At 42.4% G+C, this 16,832-nt stretch overlaps 1 protein-coding gene across 4 annotated transcripts; it reads right to left on the bottom strand.

Moving 5' to 3' along the window:
• Positions 1-3,034: 3,034 nt before the first annotated feature.
• On the bottom strand, positions 3,035-16,204 carry tlx2 (T cell leukemia homeobox 2). Of its 4 annotated transcripts, XM_069531891.1 has the most exons (5): positions 14,973-16,142; positions 7,994-8,206; positions 7,074-7,311; positions 3,882-4,062; positions 3,035-3,429 (listed from the first exon to the last, which is right to left on the bottom strand). In XM_069531891.1, the coding sequence occupies exons 1-5, from the start codon at positions 15,490-15,492 to the stop codon at positions 3,418-3,420; spliced, it is 1,164 nt and encodes a 387-aa protein (XP_069387992.1). In that variant the 5' UTR covers positions 15,493-16,142; the 3' UTR covers positions 3,035-3,417. The 4 variants fall into 4 exon arrangements, with proteins under 4 accessions (XP_069387992.1, XP_069387994.1, XP_069387991.1 ...); XM_069531893.1 differs by lacking the exon at positions 7,994-8,206 and having other exon boundaries at positions 14,973-16,145; XM_069531890.1 differs by lacking the exon at positions 3,035-3,429 and having other exon boundaries at positions 3,436-4,062; positions 14,973-16,147.
• Positions 16,205-16,832: the final 628 nt, after the last annotated feature.

Genomic DNA, 16,832 nt, shown 5'->3' with positions numbered 1-16,832 from the left:
TTGTGGTGTAGATTCCTGAGGCTGCAGGGACATAAGAAGTGTTTATATATTAACTCACTTCATCACTAACTCTTCATCTTATGACCAAGGTATATTCTTTATCAAAACCTCAGGAATTTGTTTTCCTGATACACAAAATGTGTGCATGTGTGCATTTTGTTGTGTGCATGCTTGCTTGCTTGCAGACGCGCACCCAAAACCCTGAGACTGCACCCCCCCCCCCCGTGTCTGTTGGACCCTCACTTCATAACCACTTGTTCCCACATGTGTGAGCGGCTGCATGAACGCACGTCCTGTCAGCAGGTTGCGTTTCCTCTGAAGTCTCTGTCATGGCGTCGCGGCGCTGAAAGACTCTGTCCTCACCTCACTCGGCTGGACGTGACTCGACGCTCCTGGATTTTACAACAACCAGCGTTTGTTCAATAATCGTCAAATTTAAAAAAAGCGAGCATTAGCTGAGTTTACAGCCCGAAGATGAGCGGCCACGTGCTGGAGGTCACCAGACTTCTTATGTCTTCATGCTTCGGTTTTGACGTACCTGCACATTGTATTTTTAGATTTGGACTGAAGGAGTCAGTTCCAGAGGCATGTTTGTTTTCTTCTGGTTCATCTTGAATATCATACACACACGACATTATTATTTATAAGCTGAGTATTTTTTTTATCAGTGTGTGTTTTGCAATGAAACCTTCAGCCTCTCAGCTGTTGCCTCATGGAGACTAAACTATTTACTGCGTTTCTCAAGATTGTAAACACCTGATGAGAGCAGACGGAGCGTGACACAGAGCACAACGCTGACTACGTGGTGAATAGGTTTTTTTTAGTGCCCCTGTTTCAAACATAGAGCCTGATAGGAAGTCTGATAGAGGCCGAGCCTCTTGTTCATCTTGTGTGGTGACATATTATTGGATAAGGATGGAGAGGGGGTGAGAAGAAGAAACTCTGATAGGAGGGGAGGGGGGAGAACATCTTTAAGCACCTGTAGTAAAACACAATGCACGGTTTTGTAAACAAGAAAAGGGAGGAATTTTTCTAAAATGGGCCAAGTCACGTCTTCGAGGCGTCCGAGACAGAGAGATGAAAGAAGCGGCAGGCAGCAGAGGAAATGAGGGTTGAGGAGGCGTCACCTGGAGAACTGCCGGCTACTGACAGGATCCCAACCAGGCAGGGCGCCCGGAGAAGCCCACTGAACACAGGCGCTGTGTTTGAGGGAAAGCTGGGGGTGGTTGAGGTCGGTTGCAGCTGCAGACAGCTGTTTCGAACCAGATCATCAACTTGCTGTTAGCGGAGAGGCAGATATCCAAACAAAACGAGACAAGATGTTTCACCCTGGAGTTTGAGGAGCGCAGATCTGTCAGAAAGGCCTGGGTCAGGTGTTCGCCAAGATGAACAACGTTATGGTCACAGTTGAAAGAAATGGTGTGAGTGGATGTTGTGGAAAGGGCTGGTGCGTTTAAGGAACATTTCCAGTTATGTTCACAGTGTCTGAAGCTCATTCACATGAGAGGACACTGAACGATGTGTTCACTGTGCCTCCAGAGGCCTCGTTTTTGTTATGACTTGGGTGATAAGCATTTGTACGATGGGGTCGATGTGGCGATAACAGTGTTTACGACTGTCTGGTGCGTAGGTGGCCGTCATTCACACAGAAAACCATGGAGGTCAATGCTCAATGTTGATTTCCAGCCTAATAACAACATCCACAAAAACTAAATATGACGACAGAGGTTAGTTTTTCACCCTTGTCTGTTTGTTTCATGGTTGTAGGTTTGTTTGTGAGCTAGATTACACAGAAGCAACTGAACGGTTTATCACAAAACTTGGTGGAAAGATGTGGAATGAGTCAGGGCAGATGTTGGTGCATATCCTGATCAGGTAATTCAGGAATTCTTTTCTTTTTCTTTGACATTTTCACCATTTCTCCCGGGAATAATTCATGGATCTTGATGAATCTTGAATAATCAGACATATTTAGGGAACTGATTTGAAGTGTGTCGAATGTGGTGCAGGTTTATTGAATTAACAGGGACGGCCAACATTCAGAACGGCTCTGGTTCCAGAAGCAAATCTGCTGTTCATTGTCTCCACTGACGTTACAGAAGAAATTGTATGATAAAATGTTTTTGGCCTGGAAGCAGGCTGACCAGCTACAAGATGATTCGTGACCATGAAACATTTGATTCAGAGCAAAAACCAATTGGAAAACGGAGAAAAGGGTAAAAATACGAGACTGTGTAGAAAGTTATTTAAAGAGTAAAGGATCGACACATCCCATAAATCACAAATGGACTCTTTTCCTCATCTGGATGTTAGAAACAAACGTAAAGTAATGATGAGCCACCACTAGCTTGATGTACGTCTACCTCGGATGGTTATAATATTATGGCTGATAATTGAAATGTATTCAGTAAGTTAATTGTTTTTTACTTCCTGTTGAGCCGCCCTCCTGCAGGTGTCAGCTGATTGGCTGAGAGGACCACAGCTTCTTGTTTGCTGTGACTGATCGTCTCATCTAAAGTTGTTTTTCACATTGTGTAAGAATGAAAGAAATGAAGCAGCTTGAGTCCTGTGTTTCCTGCCCAACCCTCGGCGAAGGTGTTCCACTGCAATCACTGGAACAAAAACATAAACACAACTTGTGTTTCACTTGGCGGCTGCACAACTTGTACCTTCTCCAGCGCTCTCATTCTAATTTGAGCTGGCATCCTTCTCCGCACCTTTATTTATCCAGAGAGGGTTTTTTGCTGAGCACAATTGCAGTTTTTCGGCAACGCCTCGCTTCATGTTCACACATGGGAGCTGCAGTCATCAGTTTTTATGTATAAAGAGAAAAGAAGGTATTGCACTGTTCTTTTGATATACTTTGATGCTATCTTACCTTTGGGTGGTTTTGAAACGTTCATGTGTAATCATCGCTAAATCCCAAGAGGCTAACTACCTCTCTAAAATCATAAAGCATTATTGCATGGTTTTCATAATGGTGACAAACAGTGTGAGGAAAGAGAGGCGAGAAATAAAACAGAAATGTCCGTCATCTTTTCAAAAGGTCACAATATCATTTAATATAAAACACCTTTAAATTGAACATAATGAGGAATCTTTGATCAGCAGTTCCACCAATCCGCTACCGCTTGACCGCTGCGGGCGGCGAGGAGCTCGGCCTCGACGGCAGCCGACTTCAATGGTACTTTCCGAGTGCACACAGAAAAGGGTTGAAACATGCATTTACTACATTGTACAAAGTCAAAAAGCGAAAAACAGGAGGTCTCTTTTTTTATTTTTGCCATTCGTGGCAGAACGTCTCTGCGGCCTCGTGAGGGATCCAGAGGCAAAAGAGGGGACAGTCTTGGTAGGTGGGCATGTACAGAGGTGTCCATTTGTTTCCTGGCACTTAGGGGTAAAGTGCCCTCCTCTCTTTCAGACCGTCAGCTGAAGGGAAAGCGGAAACTTGGTGTAAGGCAGGAGAATGACTCAACACATTTTAGATAGTTAAGGTAACAGTTGTTTAATCTGTGACAACCAGCGATGTCAGTGCGGCTGCTGCGCTGTGAAGTCCGCAGACAGTGTTGTAGCTCTGGGCAGTAACAGATAGCTGCTCTCGCTCTCTCTCTCTCTCGCTCTCTACACACGCTCCCCCACCATGTTGCTGGTAACGATCAATGACTGAGGAAGAACAACGTCCATTCAAATATTTTCCTGTATCTCTAACAATCCCACAACGGTGCGTTTTTTTGTCCATTTCTTACGGCTGTCAATTTGACACAGACATTTCATCCCCTGCTTCATTCCCCTCTCTCCTTTTCTCTGTGTCCTACACACACACACACTCACACACAAACACACACTCACACTACAGATGCCACGGAGGTGACGGAGGTCACCTTATTGTCTTCTGCCCAGGGCTGCAGGTTCTGCAGGGCGTAGAGGGAGGAGTTGTGCAGGCAGAGTGGGTCCGGCTGCAGAGGCTGGCTCAACGTCTTCTGGAAGGCTTCCTGCTGAAGCTGCAGCATCAGCCGGTTGGCCTGCTGCCGCTCTGCCTCTCGCTCCTCTGCAGTCTGTCTCCTGGGCGCATGGAGAGACAAAAAAGGAGACAAGGAGGATTGAGGACCTGTGTGGTGTTCATTTTCATGGGGGGGAATCAATTATTGCCACATACAGCAGAACTGTGAGCAGAGTTTGTCTCATTGACTCTTAAAAGAACCTTTTCCATCCATTTTATATACAGGACGTTCTGGATCCCAGAGAAAGTCTGAGGGGTCAATGGCTTTGACATTTTAGGAAAGTGGAGAAAAAACATGACCAGTGTTTCTTTTGCAAATTAGGGAATATTTTCACTGTATGAGGCGTCTAAACCACAAACACATGCAGCCAGTAACAGGAGTCCTAATTATAAATCATTTACTTTTAATGAGCCACAAGGAGACTGTCCTCAAAAACGAGCTTCTGGGAGAAGCTTATTATGACCCATAGTTACATTTTATTGTGTGACCTCTAGTGGCTTTAGTAATCATGGCCCCAAAAGTGAAGCCGAATCATCTTGATAGCCCCCTGGTGGCTGGCTGCAGTATAGGTCATAAATCCCGCCTCCTCCATGTTAGCAGACACAGACCAAACAAAAAAGTTAAATCGAACGATGAGTACATTTTTGAAAAATCTGGTTTATGTCATTTCAGGCATTTTTATTCTCAAGTGTTTATTTGTTCCTGTAAGTTTGGTTTGAACGTCATGATTCGACAGCTGAGACTGGCTCGTGATTGGTCAAGTGTCTGCAGGGCCTCGTTATCGAGGCTCCGCTCCACGATCACCGCTGCACAGACACAGGCTTCATATTCAAAGTCACAAGATGGCAGCACCTGTATCCGGGATATTTCGTTTTTGTAAAATGGAGGAAGTGGACATTCACAGTCTATGGTTTTAAACATGAGCATGCTCAACCTCAACCAGCACCTTTCAGACAACGCTTCACAACTGACTGATGAGCCACAAAAACAGAGAAAACGAATAAAAATGGTGACAGTAAACTATCTTAACATATATTTTAAAAGCTATGATAAAATCCAATTTTCAATATAAATAGCCAACAGCACAATAATGTTTATAGCTGCAACGTGCAACTGTTTAAAGTCAAAAATAACAAGAAATAAAAAGGATGTTGTGTTTTATTAAGGTTATAAATGGAAGCAGAGCCGCCACAGAGCAGCGAAGAGAAACCAATAAAGAAATAAAACAAAAAGAAGCATGAGAAAAAGAAAAATCTCAAACAGAATCCAGAATGAAACCTGTTCCCGTTTAAATGCTCTGTGTTCACTGTGTGTTTATTGAACACCTGCGCTGCTTCACTTCAGCTCCGGGCTACGTGACAGCTGATCAGCATGAGTGACAGGTGCTGGCGAGGGAACGTGACTAACGCAGGGGGCGGGGGAACGGGACACTTCCTGCCTCAAGGTGAAAACTTACATCTGTTTGTTTTTTCTTTTTCTTCTCAGCGCTCGCAGCACATGTTGTCAGTAACATACACCCGGTGTGTGGTGTCAGCCAAAAAAGTAGCGCAGATTTGTGCTTTTCCCCCGAAATGCAATGCAGGAGTCAAGGTTTGTAAAAAACTTGGATTAATTTTAGAATCTGCAAATGGTATAAATAAAGAACTGAGATAATAATTGAGGAGAGAAAAGAAGAAAACACGTCAAACTGTGCTTCCATTGTGATTTAACGCAGAAGCTTTTGTTCATAAATAGTTGCTAATTACATTGTTTTCAGTTTGCGTGACAAGAAAAACTCTGCATCAACATCATAAAACGAGCACATATATTATATATTAGCCCTTTTTCATATTACGTTGACGTCGCTATAATAAAACAAATCGCAATAAGCAAACAGCTGCTGTCAGAGTCAACAACAACGTACAAATTGGCAGGAAAGAATCGCAGGCGAGCACACCTTCTGAAAATACTCTTTCATACACGCCGACCTTGCATCCATTAGCCACACATTATTGTTAACAGCATTATCATAATCTCATTGGCTGCCTGTTGATTTGATCATCCTCTTGTTACTAGCGTAGTCGTCACGCAAAGACATCCCTCATGCTCGTCCTATCAGGTGCACACCGCAGGGAGAGGCATAAATCTCTGCTAAACTGGAGGAGGATCAGAAAAGCGTGTTAAACCGATTCCCTGGTTACTCATGCGACATGTCATTCAGCCCCGGATTCAGAAAATTCACTGCTACTGCGTTTTGTAGAGGAAAATCTTTTTTTTTTTAAACACTACAGGCCAGGACTGGTGTTCTTTTTCTTTTTTAAAGAGGTTATCAAACCAAATTTCAATGTTACTGTGTATTCAAGACAATAAATGAACCTTTAAATGTTAAACAGACAAAAATACAGTTCTGTTTTAAGTGATTTCTGTCTGCATTAGATTCAAAACTAATTATAAAAAGCTTTAGGATCATTTAAACATTAAAACCCTTTATGTAATTTAGTTCCTAATGTGCCTTTGAATCATGCATCCTGGCCCTGTAACTAAGGGCAGGGCATCATAATTTGATTTCCTCCTCATTTACGTCCAAATGGCCATAAACAACAGTTAGAATGGAGTTAAGCAGTGTGTGTGTGTGTGTGTGTGTGTGTGTGTGTGTGTGTGTGTGTGTGTGTGTGTGTGTGTGTGCGTGTGCGTGTGTGTGTCTATGGACTTGGCAGTCAATTCCTCCTGTGAGTGTTCCAGTATTGCTTTGGACAGCAGTTTTCTAAAAGGCCTTTCAGGAGGCTCACAAGTGATTGTGCTTGGTCAAGTGAACTGGCCTCGACTGGCAGCTACGCTAAGCAAAATAGGTGTCGTGTTGTGCGACGCCCCGGATGCTTCAGCTGTCGACCATCTTACTCGATTGAGCGTTTTGGACCGGGGGCAAAACAGTGACACTTTCACTGCAGTCGATTTATGGCACATGAAAAACCGGAAGGAGTGGCCCCTCCGACCCTGAAGAATCCACCGGGGCCTGTTTGTTGTGCTTAAGTCAAATATGTGGGAGACAGAAAACTGAGCTTTAGGCCGAACCAAGCTCTGCTGGATTCTTACCGCCATTTTGTCCGTCTGTTCTGAAACCAGGTCTTGACTTGTGCATCTGTCATCTTCAGGGCCTTGGCCAAGGTGGCGCGCTCGGCCGACGCCAGGTACTTCTGCCGGTGGAAGCGTTTCTCCAGCTCGCAGATCTGCACCCGGCTGAAAGAGGTGCGAGGCTTTTTCCTCTTGGGCGGCGTCCGGTTCTGGTAAGGGTGGCCGATGCGACGGGTCACGGAGAAAGGCGAGAGGGCAGCTGAAAAACAGGTGGAGGAAACAGAGGATTTATTATAATAATATATAGTTTGTTTAGTTATTCATTAAACACTGTGTATGTGGTGGGTTAGAGCTTTAAACATCATTCACATACGTTGGTATTATCAATAAGGTTACTGTAAGTAATTGAGGTGTTTGGACCTAAAAGGTTTGAGATTAATGTTCGTTCTTGTTCGCGGTTATTTCCATTTCTACACTGCAATGATCTGTGCCTCTGAAGAATGAACTTATTTCCCCTGAGCCTTTCTTTGTAAACGCTCCTGTTATAAACACCCTTTCGTCTTCCAGCCCTTGTTTGGATAAAATTATTGTCCAGTTCGTCTTAATTCTGGAAAAGCCAGCAGTGGTTTGTTTGTAAGAGAGGAAGGGAAATGTGATTACAGCAACAAATCTGCTGCCAGAGTCCGAGAAGCGAACAGAACAATGAATTGTACAGTCAGGACGTCAAAGGAAAAGACGAGAGGGACGTTTCTAAAGCTGGAATATCTAAGATTAGTTCAACTCAGAGTCAGACATTTGCCTTCAGCTGCTGATAAATCGACCTTTTGTACTTTAAGATCATTAATAAACGAGAGGGATGCACTCATAAATCATGTGTGACACAAATGGGTGAGGTGAGGGAGGTGGTTGTTGGGGGGAAAGGGGAGCGGGGGGTGACTCACCTGGGCAAGCCCCCTTTGGGAAAGGATAGTCTGCTAGAAGGCCATTGCCGTCTCGCAGGTGAGCGAGCTCGGGGTAATAGCATTTAGCTAACGTCTCCACAGTGCTCCAGACAGGGACCCTGCCGATGTCTCCCTTGGGGAGATGACAGAGGGACCCGGCGGCCCCCGGCCCCCCTGTGGCCTCTCCGACTCGGCTCTCCTCTGCCTGCTCCCCTAAAGGAAAGGGACACATAGTAAGGTCCCGCATCTGGAGCACAGCAGCAGCAGCAGCGGCCGCCACCGCCACCGCCGCCGGGCAGGCACCGACGCTAAGCAGCTAATCACATGAAGAGCGGCCTGAATGATGAACAGAGTCTGCTTTAATGTTATTTACCGCTGGTCTCTTAAGTTAGCATTTGGAGAGGTCATGCTACAAAATGAGATATCGTCCATTCGGAAGAATAAGTGACAAGTGCAGGGTTAGAAAGATGAATAATCAGAAGCAGGCAGTGAGGGTCATCTGATGACAAAGTGATGAAGGTCAAAACATGATTTAAACCTCTGAAAACAACGTCAGTAAGAATATCACAGACTTCAACGTAATCCTAACAACGTAAACAGGGAGGATTCAATTCACACATACAACGTCAAACATTTGTTATTAAAGCTACGATCCTGCACTAACGAACCTCCACATGTATTATGAGACATCGTCCATTTTGAAAAATAAGTGACAACTAGCACGTGTACAAACATGAGTCAAGCGAATACAAGTCGACCAATCAGAAACAGGCAATGAGGTTCATCTGATGACAATGTGATGAAGGTCAGAACACGATTTAAAAGCCGCTGCAATGATATTAAAAGAAATTCCATTTTTGTAATTCAGGAGGAATTAAATTAAAAACATATTCAATTTTTGCACAAAATATCTCAAACACAACATCAAACATTAGTTATTAAAATGTGCAGCAACAATCCTGATAATTCCTGATCTTATTTAACAATTGCTGTTTTGTCATTTTGCCTTTTCAAACCTTTCATTGCTCACAGACACAGGATGAATCCACATTTATTGTGTTCTTGTCTCTGAGCCTCGCTGCCCGGTGGTTCACTTTCACATATCACTGTATCTGGTGTATTAATAACAACTTATCTCCTGCATCATAAAATATCTATGAATCCTGTCTATTTTGTCAGCCATGGGTAAACAGAAGATCGATAAATGTAACGAGATCGTTTTTGGCCATAGATCCACTCCCCCGGCCACATTCTCAATTTGAAGCAGAATGGAAATCAACAACCGGGGGGAAAAGAAAACCAAAAGAAAAAACTGTTTCCCTCTGCCTCTGTGTATCTTTGTGTCGTTCCTCCCCAGCAGGTTGTCGAGCCTGCTGTCTTACAGGGTGTTGATTTGTTTTTGTTTTGTCAGAGAAGCTCACCAGGAGCCAAAATGAATATGAAAACATCTGCATAGGTCCCCCCCCCGAGGGCCACGTGCTGCTGCCGCCGCCGCCGCTGCTCTCGGAGTTTCAGCTGCCTGAAAATGCATTTGCCACGACGACGACGACAATTTGGATGGAAAATGGAACACGAGGCTATTATGCGCTCGGCAGTCGTTTCCAGGGAGCCGCCGACATCCCCTGATGGTGCTGAACACGAGCGGCAAATTGAGGCGTACGCAAGCAAATGATTTGTGTAGTAAAGACAAATAGCTGCAATGTACCGTTTACAGTAGAGGTCACATTACGTCATCTGACTGGAAATGAGCAGATTGACCTTTTATTGTCTCATTGTTATTATTCATCTCCTTAAGTTGAATGTCAATACAACGATCTGCATTTATGTTTGTGGATGAGCATCAATGAAAACATGTATTTTACACAATAAATAAAACATGTGTGTTAAAAATATGTTAATTTTCTACATCAATCTATATTCAACTGTAAAATATCAAACCTTATTTACATTTCTTTGTCTCAGGAATCTTTGCCTATATTTGTAGGAACATATCGGCCAAATTAATCAGTATTGGTCATCTTCACTCCCTAATATCAGTATCGGCACTGGCCCCAAAAAAATCCACATCAGGCTTGAATCTATATTTACTCAGTAATCGTGACAACAATTCTATAACTGCAGCTCCTCTACAGCCCTCGATCGTGACCTTACTGCTCTGCACGTTTTTAAATGTCCTGCTCAGATTCTTGTGGTGACCTCTCTATGGCGTTCCTGTCATGCAATATATCATATTATATTATATATATATATATATATATATATATATATATATATATATATATACATTTAAACACAGTCACAGTTATTTTGGGATGACTTCTCATTGCCTCAAAAACTACGTGCAGCCTCACGGGTTCCATGCTGAAAGCCAGCAGGCCTGCTGCGGCTCCCAGCGGCAGGTCGAGTGGAATAAGTACTGCATTACATGGCTATTTCAGGCCATCTGCAGGCTGACTAATGGACCAGAGGCAGCATGCGGCAGGAACCTGCAGCTGCAGCAACGCTTCACTATGTGTGCAAAACACTGATCGATATGGGATCCGGAGGATGGTACGGATACTGCACCAGTCACGTTTAATGTTGTGACTCGAGGTGTAAGACCGAGACTGTCCATTCATGAATCATGCATCAGATTTATTTCTTGCCATTATTACTGTAAACCGCTGTTTTTGTACACACACATATGTATATATATATATATATATATATATAGAGAGAGAGAGAGAGAGAGAACAATGATGTAAACACTTGATTTTAAAGCAGCAAATTAAAACACTGCTCCTACATCAGATAAGATGAAGCAACATGACTCATAATGAAATACCATATTCTTATAATTCATCATATTCCTGCATATGTATTGTAATTGTATTTACATACTTTGTGTTTGGGCCTTTTCAAAAACAGATATCGTCCATTTGTCCCGACATCAGTAATTGAACAACGTGAATCATAATGAAATATTATGTTATGTTATTATTGTGTCACACTCCCACATAAAGGACTCTTCTATCTTTATAACAATAATATCCAGGCAATATATTATTAGAAGTATAATAAAATACTACAATATTAAAGGTACTGAGGAGAATTAAGGCCACATCACCGAAACACAAAAAAAGGTCAGACCTCTTTGAATTTGATATTAAAAGTCTGCATTAAAATATCACAGGCAGTTTCTGAAGCAAATGTTTCATCGCAATGATGATAAATGACATATTGTTCCTGCAGAGACTAAATCCAACTAAATTAAGAAACTACTTCTTACATCAGCCCTGAGTATTTTCCATAAAAGCCTATAGTGAAATAACACGTAAACATTTTTCTTGATTATTAACAGTTTTCCTGAGCAGCCTGGAAACAGTCAAACAGCTCTGAAGGAGACATCCACAGACCACCGGTCAATTTAATGTGTTTAAATGAAAAATAAAGAAGAAAAAACTGCTCAAAAATGCTGCAGATAAAACCAGAGATCACCTGAGTTTCTCTTCACCTCCTAGAATCGAAGAGGAGAAAAGTGCTGTAATACTAAATCTGCTGGCTGGATAATACAATTTAACATAAGCATATCAAAAAAAATAAAATGCCACCGTGGAGAATATGTTTCCCATAATAAAACCACTTATACTTAATAACACTTCTCGGTGACAGCGCCTCCTTTCCCCTCTGCGGATATTACCTCGGTAGCAATCTAATAAATATATCCGTGAAGGATTCTAAAGGGGATATTGAAATATAACATGAACATATATTGCTATTTATTACACTATACGGGACACACAGGCGGGCACGAGCAGTGTGGTGTCACAGCAGGGGAGCAGGGGCACGTGCAGGCGCGAGGGCACGAGCGGAAATAAAATCCAGTTTTTCTGCTCCGACGCCATAAAAACTCAAACTGAGATTTACTGCGCAAAACTACAGCTTTAATTATGTTTTTATCGCCGCTGCGCGACGTGATGCCGAGATTATTACATTAAAGTTTGACATTATCCTCATCATTATTAAACTATAATGATATAAACTATATTATTATTATTATTATTATGGTTATTGTCACTATCATTATTATTATAATCGTTATTCATGGTACGAGTATTTGTTTAAATTCTAGCTGAGTGTAATTTAAAATAGCCTGTCACTATATTTACTAATGGCCTGTCTGATATAACTTATATTATAGGAATATATTTGATCACTTATAAATACGTGCTTCTCTTCATCATTATTTGTATTTAATTTGCATTTTATGAAAATGTTGTTTTTTATTTTTTTTTAAATGTAAATTGTAAATCATAATAAAACAGATATCATCTCTCTCTTTTTACTGTTTTGAATTTTTTTACTTTTTGTTTCATTTCATTCAAAATCCTCACCGAGCACAGAGCAGTGCAAATTACACTACGGACGATTTTAAATGATTATAACTGTCATGATAAACTCCAAAGTGAATAAAGTCACGTTTATTTATCTTTAAATCACGGAGTGCAAATGTGGCAACAAATCATGGAAATCAATTAAGTAATAATCCTTTAATTCATATTTTACTTTAATGTTTTCAGGTGATCAGTTGCGATAAATATTTTAAATGTTGGCAGCTTACTCGGTTCTCCAGTGCTGTATGATATTACTACTTCTATTACTACTACTATAATAATAATAATCACAATAATAATCATCATAGTAACCATAATCATGATTAGCAGCAACGTCTGGGATAATAATACATAAAATACAAATGAAATTCATAATTTAACTCCATGCGTAAAAACAGAGGGGGGTTCCTGAACATGAGCTGTGTGGACATATTTCTAGTTGCGGATTAAAGTGATGCCATTAACGCCAAATCTCAATCCTCCGATCTATAACATGAACTCGGGGCCACGAGGAGAAGAGAGGAGAAGAGAGGAGAAGAGAGGAGAAGAGAGGAGAAGAGCAGGTTTACATTCCTGCAGAACAAAAACAAAAACACGTCCATGTTTTTCTGAGATTCTCTAGAAACGTGTTTGTTCATAATCCTCCTCTGGTTTCATGACGGAGAGAAAAACAAGAAGCAGAGAGAAACGTTTCGAATGTTCCTCTGACCATCAGGACAGATGAGAGTCGATTTGATTTAAGGCCTTTTATAGAAAACAGAGCAGGCTAATTCTGGACTGAGTGTGTGTGTGTGTGTGTGTGTGTGTGTGTGTGTGTGTGTGTGTGTGTGTGTGTGTGTGTGTGTGTGTGTGTGTGTGAGCTGCAGATCTCTGGCTGATCAATACAGTGGAAAGATATAAGCTGCGAAATAATTACAGCGACACAAAGCTGAGAGAAATTAAACGAGAGGCCCTCGGTGACTATGAGTAAAATTGATAAGCCTATTTACACTGGATCTTTTTGCAGTTGACATATCGTCCCCCAGTATTTAATAATTAATCGCTTAGAAGGAACGGAATAGTGAATATTTAATGTGTACAGAGGGTGGGGGAGGAGTGTGTGTGTGTATGTGTGTGTGAAGTTTGAAGTGTGTGTGAGGTAGTGTGTGTATGTGGGGTAGAGTGTGTATGTAAAGTGTGTGTGGTAGAGTGTGTATGTGCATCTTCAAAACGATGAGGTCATGAGAATAAAAAGCTGTGGACCTTCTCCTCCTCCAAATATGAAAAAAACTAACAAATAAAACAAAAAGTTGTGTTCTGATTTTTTTTAAAAAAAGACAGAACTTAATAATGTGTGTGTGTGATGACACTGAACTCTGTCTTCGTGTGAACTGATGCATTCAAACAGAGATGTGAGGAGGTTACGTTGCCAGGGACAACAGCTGGAAATGTGCATTTGGGGCTTTTGGGTCACAATTTCAAATGATTATGAATCCGTATGAAGATCAATGTGTTCTGTCCCTGTGCGAACAGACACGCGATCTAAGAATGATTTGTTTTCATCTGTAGTTTGTCTGTTTATTTGGTTTTACAGCAAAGATACAAACGCACATGGATAATAATAATTCATAAAAAATGCCATGAATGAGTTTATACGAAACATTATGCCTGTAACTGATGAAAGTGGGACAATGGGGCGCAGATTACAGAGGACAGTGAGAAGAGATGTAACCATGCATATTTGAGTTTTTATGTTTATTTCTAATTCGTCTTGTTTTTGTTATTTCTGTCCATAAAAAGAGAATAAAATAACCTTAAGGTGGCTAAATTTAAAGGAATTAAATTAAGTATATTTGCAGTCTATGAAGCTATTGCTTTTTTTATAATCGTATAAAAACAGTTATGTAATTAACTTAAATATGCTGCTGGTTGTTTTTGCAAGTTTTTCAAATTTACTGAGAAATAATGAGCAGGTTTTAATAATATAGAAAAAAATGAAATACAATTAATTTAATAGGCTATGTCATTATCCACTATGATAATAATAATAATAATAATAATAGACTTGACATTTGCTGTCACAGTTATGACTCATCTTCCTTTTTCTCGATTGCTTCACAGAAGAAAAAAAATCATTCATCCTCATGGAAAAAAAAACCAGGGGAACGTCGTTATCCGTCATCTGCTGTAAATGGAGAGTGATGGCCCAATACTGATTCATCAGCATGTCCATGTCAATTTCTGCACTCGTTCATCAGGCTGCCCTCCCAGCTTAATAAAACTGACTCTGTTGTGTGTGTGTTTGTGTGTTTGTGCACGAAGGATTCGTTATAGATTACAAACCCTAAATATGAAATCACCACGCTCCGGTCTGTTCAGGGCCCAAGTTCACCTCAACCGTCCAGGAGCCAGATTTAAAAAGCAAATGTCAGGAGGATGAAAACATATCAAGAATTAAACCTGCTCTGTCACGAGGAACGTTTCATTTTAATCTTTCATCGTCGTTCTAATCCGTGCGTAATTTGTGCGTAAAATGAATGAAGGTGCACGAGGTTACTCCTCTGGCCAACATCTGTATTAAAGACAAACACTGATCATGCAGCTGCTGCAGGAAACTTTCACTGTACCTGTTAATCTGTCCTTGGCGAACCTCCGACTGCTCTCCATCCACGGGAAGGTGAAGTTCGCCGCATTCCCCATCCCCATCCCGGGCACCGAGGGGATGCCGGGTCCGATGCCCGGCGGATGCCCTGAGGGGGGCGGATGCGGCGCAGCGGCGACGGAGGGCGGCGGCGGCGGCATGGGTCTGTGCGCCGGCACCCGGATCACCCCACCGGCGCCACCGCCCGAGTTCACGTTAACGTTCATGTTCATGTTCATGCTGACGTTCATGTTCATGTTGACGTTGTAGGAGCCGGCCAGACCCGCCGCCGCCGCCATGGAGCAGGCCGGGTTGTAGACGCTGTTGTACCCGTTGCTGTAGACGTTGGGGGCCAGCGCGTAATCCGGGTCGCCGTTGGTCCGGTTGGGCAGCATGCAGCCGCTGGACTGGTCCGAGCTGTTGAGGATCTGGTCGATCCCGAAGCTGATGGGCTCATGCTGCTGCTGGTGCGTCTGGTTCACCTCCTCGATCCCGGTGTGCTCCATAGTTCTGTCGGTTTACGCGCGTGTCAGTATATTCACAGATGTGTTTTTTGTAATCTGGCAATTCACGCCTTGGGGGGAAAAGAAATCACTGTTTGTGTGTTTGCGGCAGAACTGTGCTGTCGTTTCTGTTTTCAAGCATCGAACACAGGCCTCTTCTACTCCCAGGAAACCAATAACGAGTCCGGCGCGATCCAAAATCTGCCCATTACTTCTGTCCAGCAGCGGCATCGGGTGTTCCCTAAATTAAATGCCTGTCCGTCGGGCTAAAAAAGAGCGTATCCATCTTTCACAGCGCGTTCTGTCCCCGTGAACTACACACAAGGAAACCTAACAACAAGGAGGAAAAACAACAGAGGATTATCCGGAGTACTTACAGACAACAATCATCCCTGGGTTGGGTTTTTTTTTTTTTTTGGAGAGGGGACGCAGTTCTCTGGAGAGACTCTCGCTTTGTTCGCCTGCTCTGGCTGAGACCATCCATGCGCAGGGGGCACGGCAGGATGCCCGCGGGCTCGTCGCGTCACGGTGAAGCGGGAGACTAAACGCGAGCACGCCGGGAGAAGCTGGGAGACGCAGCGCTGACCTCGCAGGGCTGGATGTTAATTGGAGGTGAGAGCGAACGAGGGGCTGAGCTGTGCTGAATGGAGGAGCGCGATTCAGCAGGTGAGACAACCCTCTGCGTAAAAGCTGCCATTCGGTCATCCAGCCAAACCTCCCTCCCTCCCTCTCCCTCTCTCTCTCTCCCTCCCTCCCTCCCTGCTGGTAGGACAGTTGTTTTGCTCCGATGTCTTAAAGAAACAGCAGCTCCCCCCCCCTCGTTCGTTTCTCCAGCTTTTCCTGAGGTTTCGAACCTTTTAGTGGCTCTGAGGCCTGAGTCCAATCTTTTTATAAACCGTTTCACCTCAATGCATTTTCATGGTTATCGAGAAATCTCACTTTCACATCAATTTTGGTCTCATGTCGAAATTGTAAATTCATTAAAGTTGTATGTTTATGGGCTTCATGCTTTATTAATGGATTATTACCACTAATGTACACGAGACCTGGCTTCTGTCTTTTGCTGTTGAATTATTATGAAGAGATATTGACTCTGTATGAAAAACCGATGAGCATTCACTCACTGACCATTGAGAAAACTCATCATTCAAGAAAATATACATGTATAATGATTATAAGGAATCAATAAATTATATAAATATATATACATACTGTTTAACACTAAAATAACGTGGTTTCATTCATGCAGGACAATTTACTTAAAACATTTTAAACTAATTTACACCATTGTAACATATTTATCATTATTATTATTAGTAGTAGTAGGAGGAGGAGGAGTAGCA

Source organism: Paralichthys olivaceus, chromosome 9, assembly GCF_024713975.1.
Source record: "Paralichthys olivaceus isolate ysfri-2021 chromosome 9, ASM2471397v2, whole genome shotgun sequence".
NCBI classification, from domain to species: Eukaryota; Metazoa; Chordata; class Actinopteri; order Pleuronectiformes; family Paralichthyidae; genus Paralichthys; species Paralichthys olivaceus.
This window is presented reverse-complemented; position numbering and strand designations above follow the sequence as displayed.

What these genes read in the sequence shown, in the direction of transcription:
- tlx2 (XM_069531890.1), bottom strand. Translation starts at nt 15,492, where the DNA reads ATGGAGCACACCGGGATCGAGGAGGTGAACCAGACGCACCAGCAGCAG. An exon ending in CGCCAAGGACAGATTAACAG is followed by an intron (nt 8,207 to 14,972) that starts GTACAGTGAAAG and finishes CCTTTCCTTTAG; the next exon opens with GGGAGCAGGCAGAGGAGAGC. An exon ending in AACAGACGGACAAAATGGCG is followed by an intron (nt 4,063 to 7,073) that starts GTAAGAATCCAG and finishes CCATGCGCCCAG; the next exon opens with GAGACAGACTGCAGAGGAGC.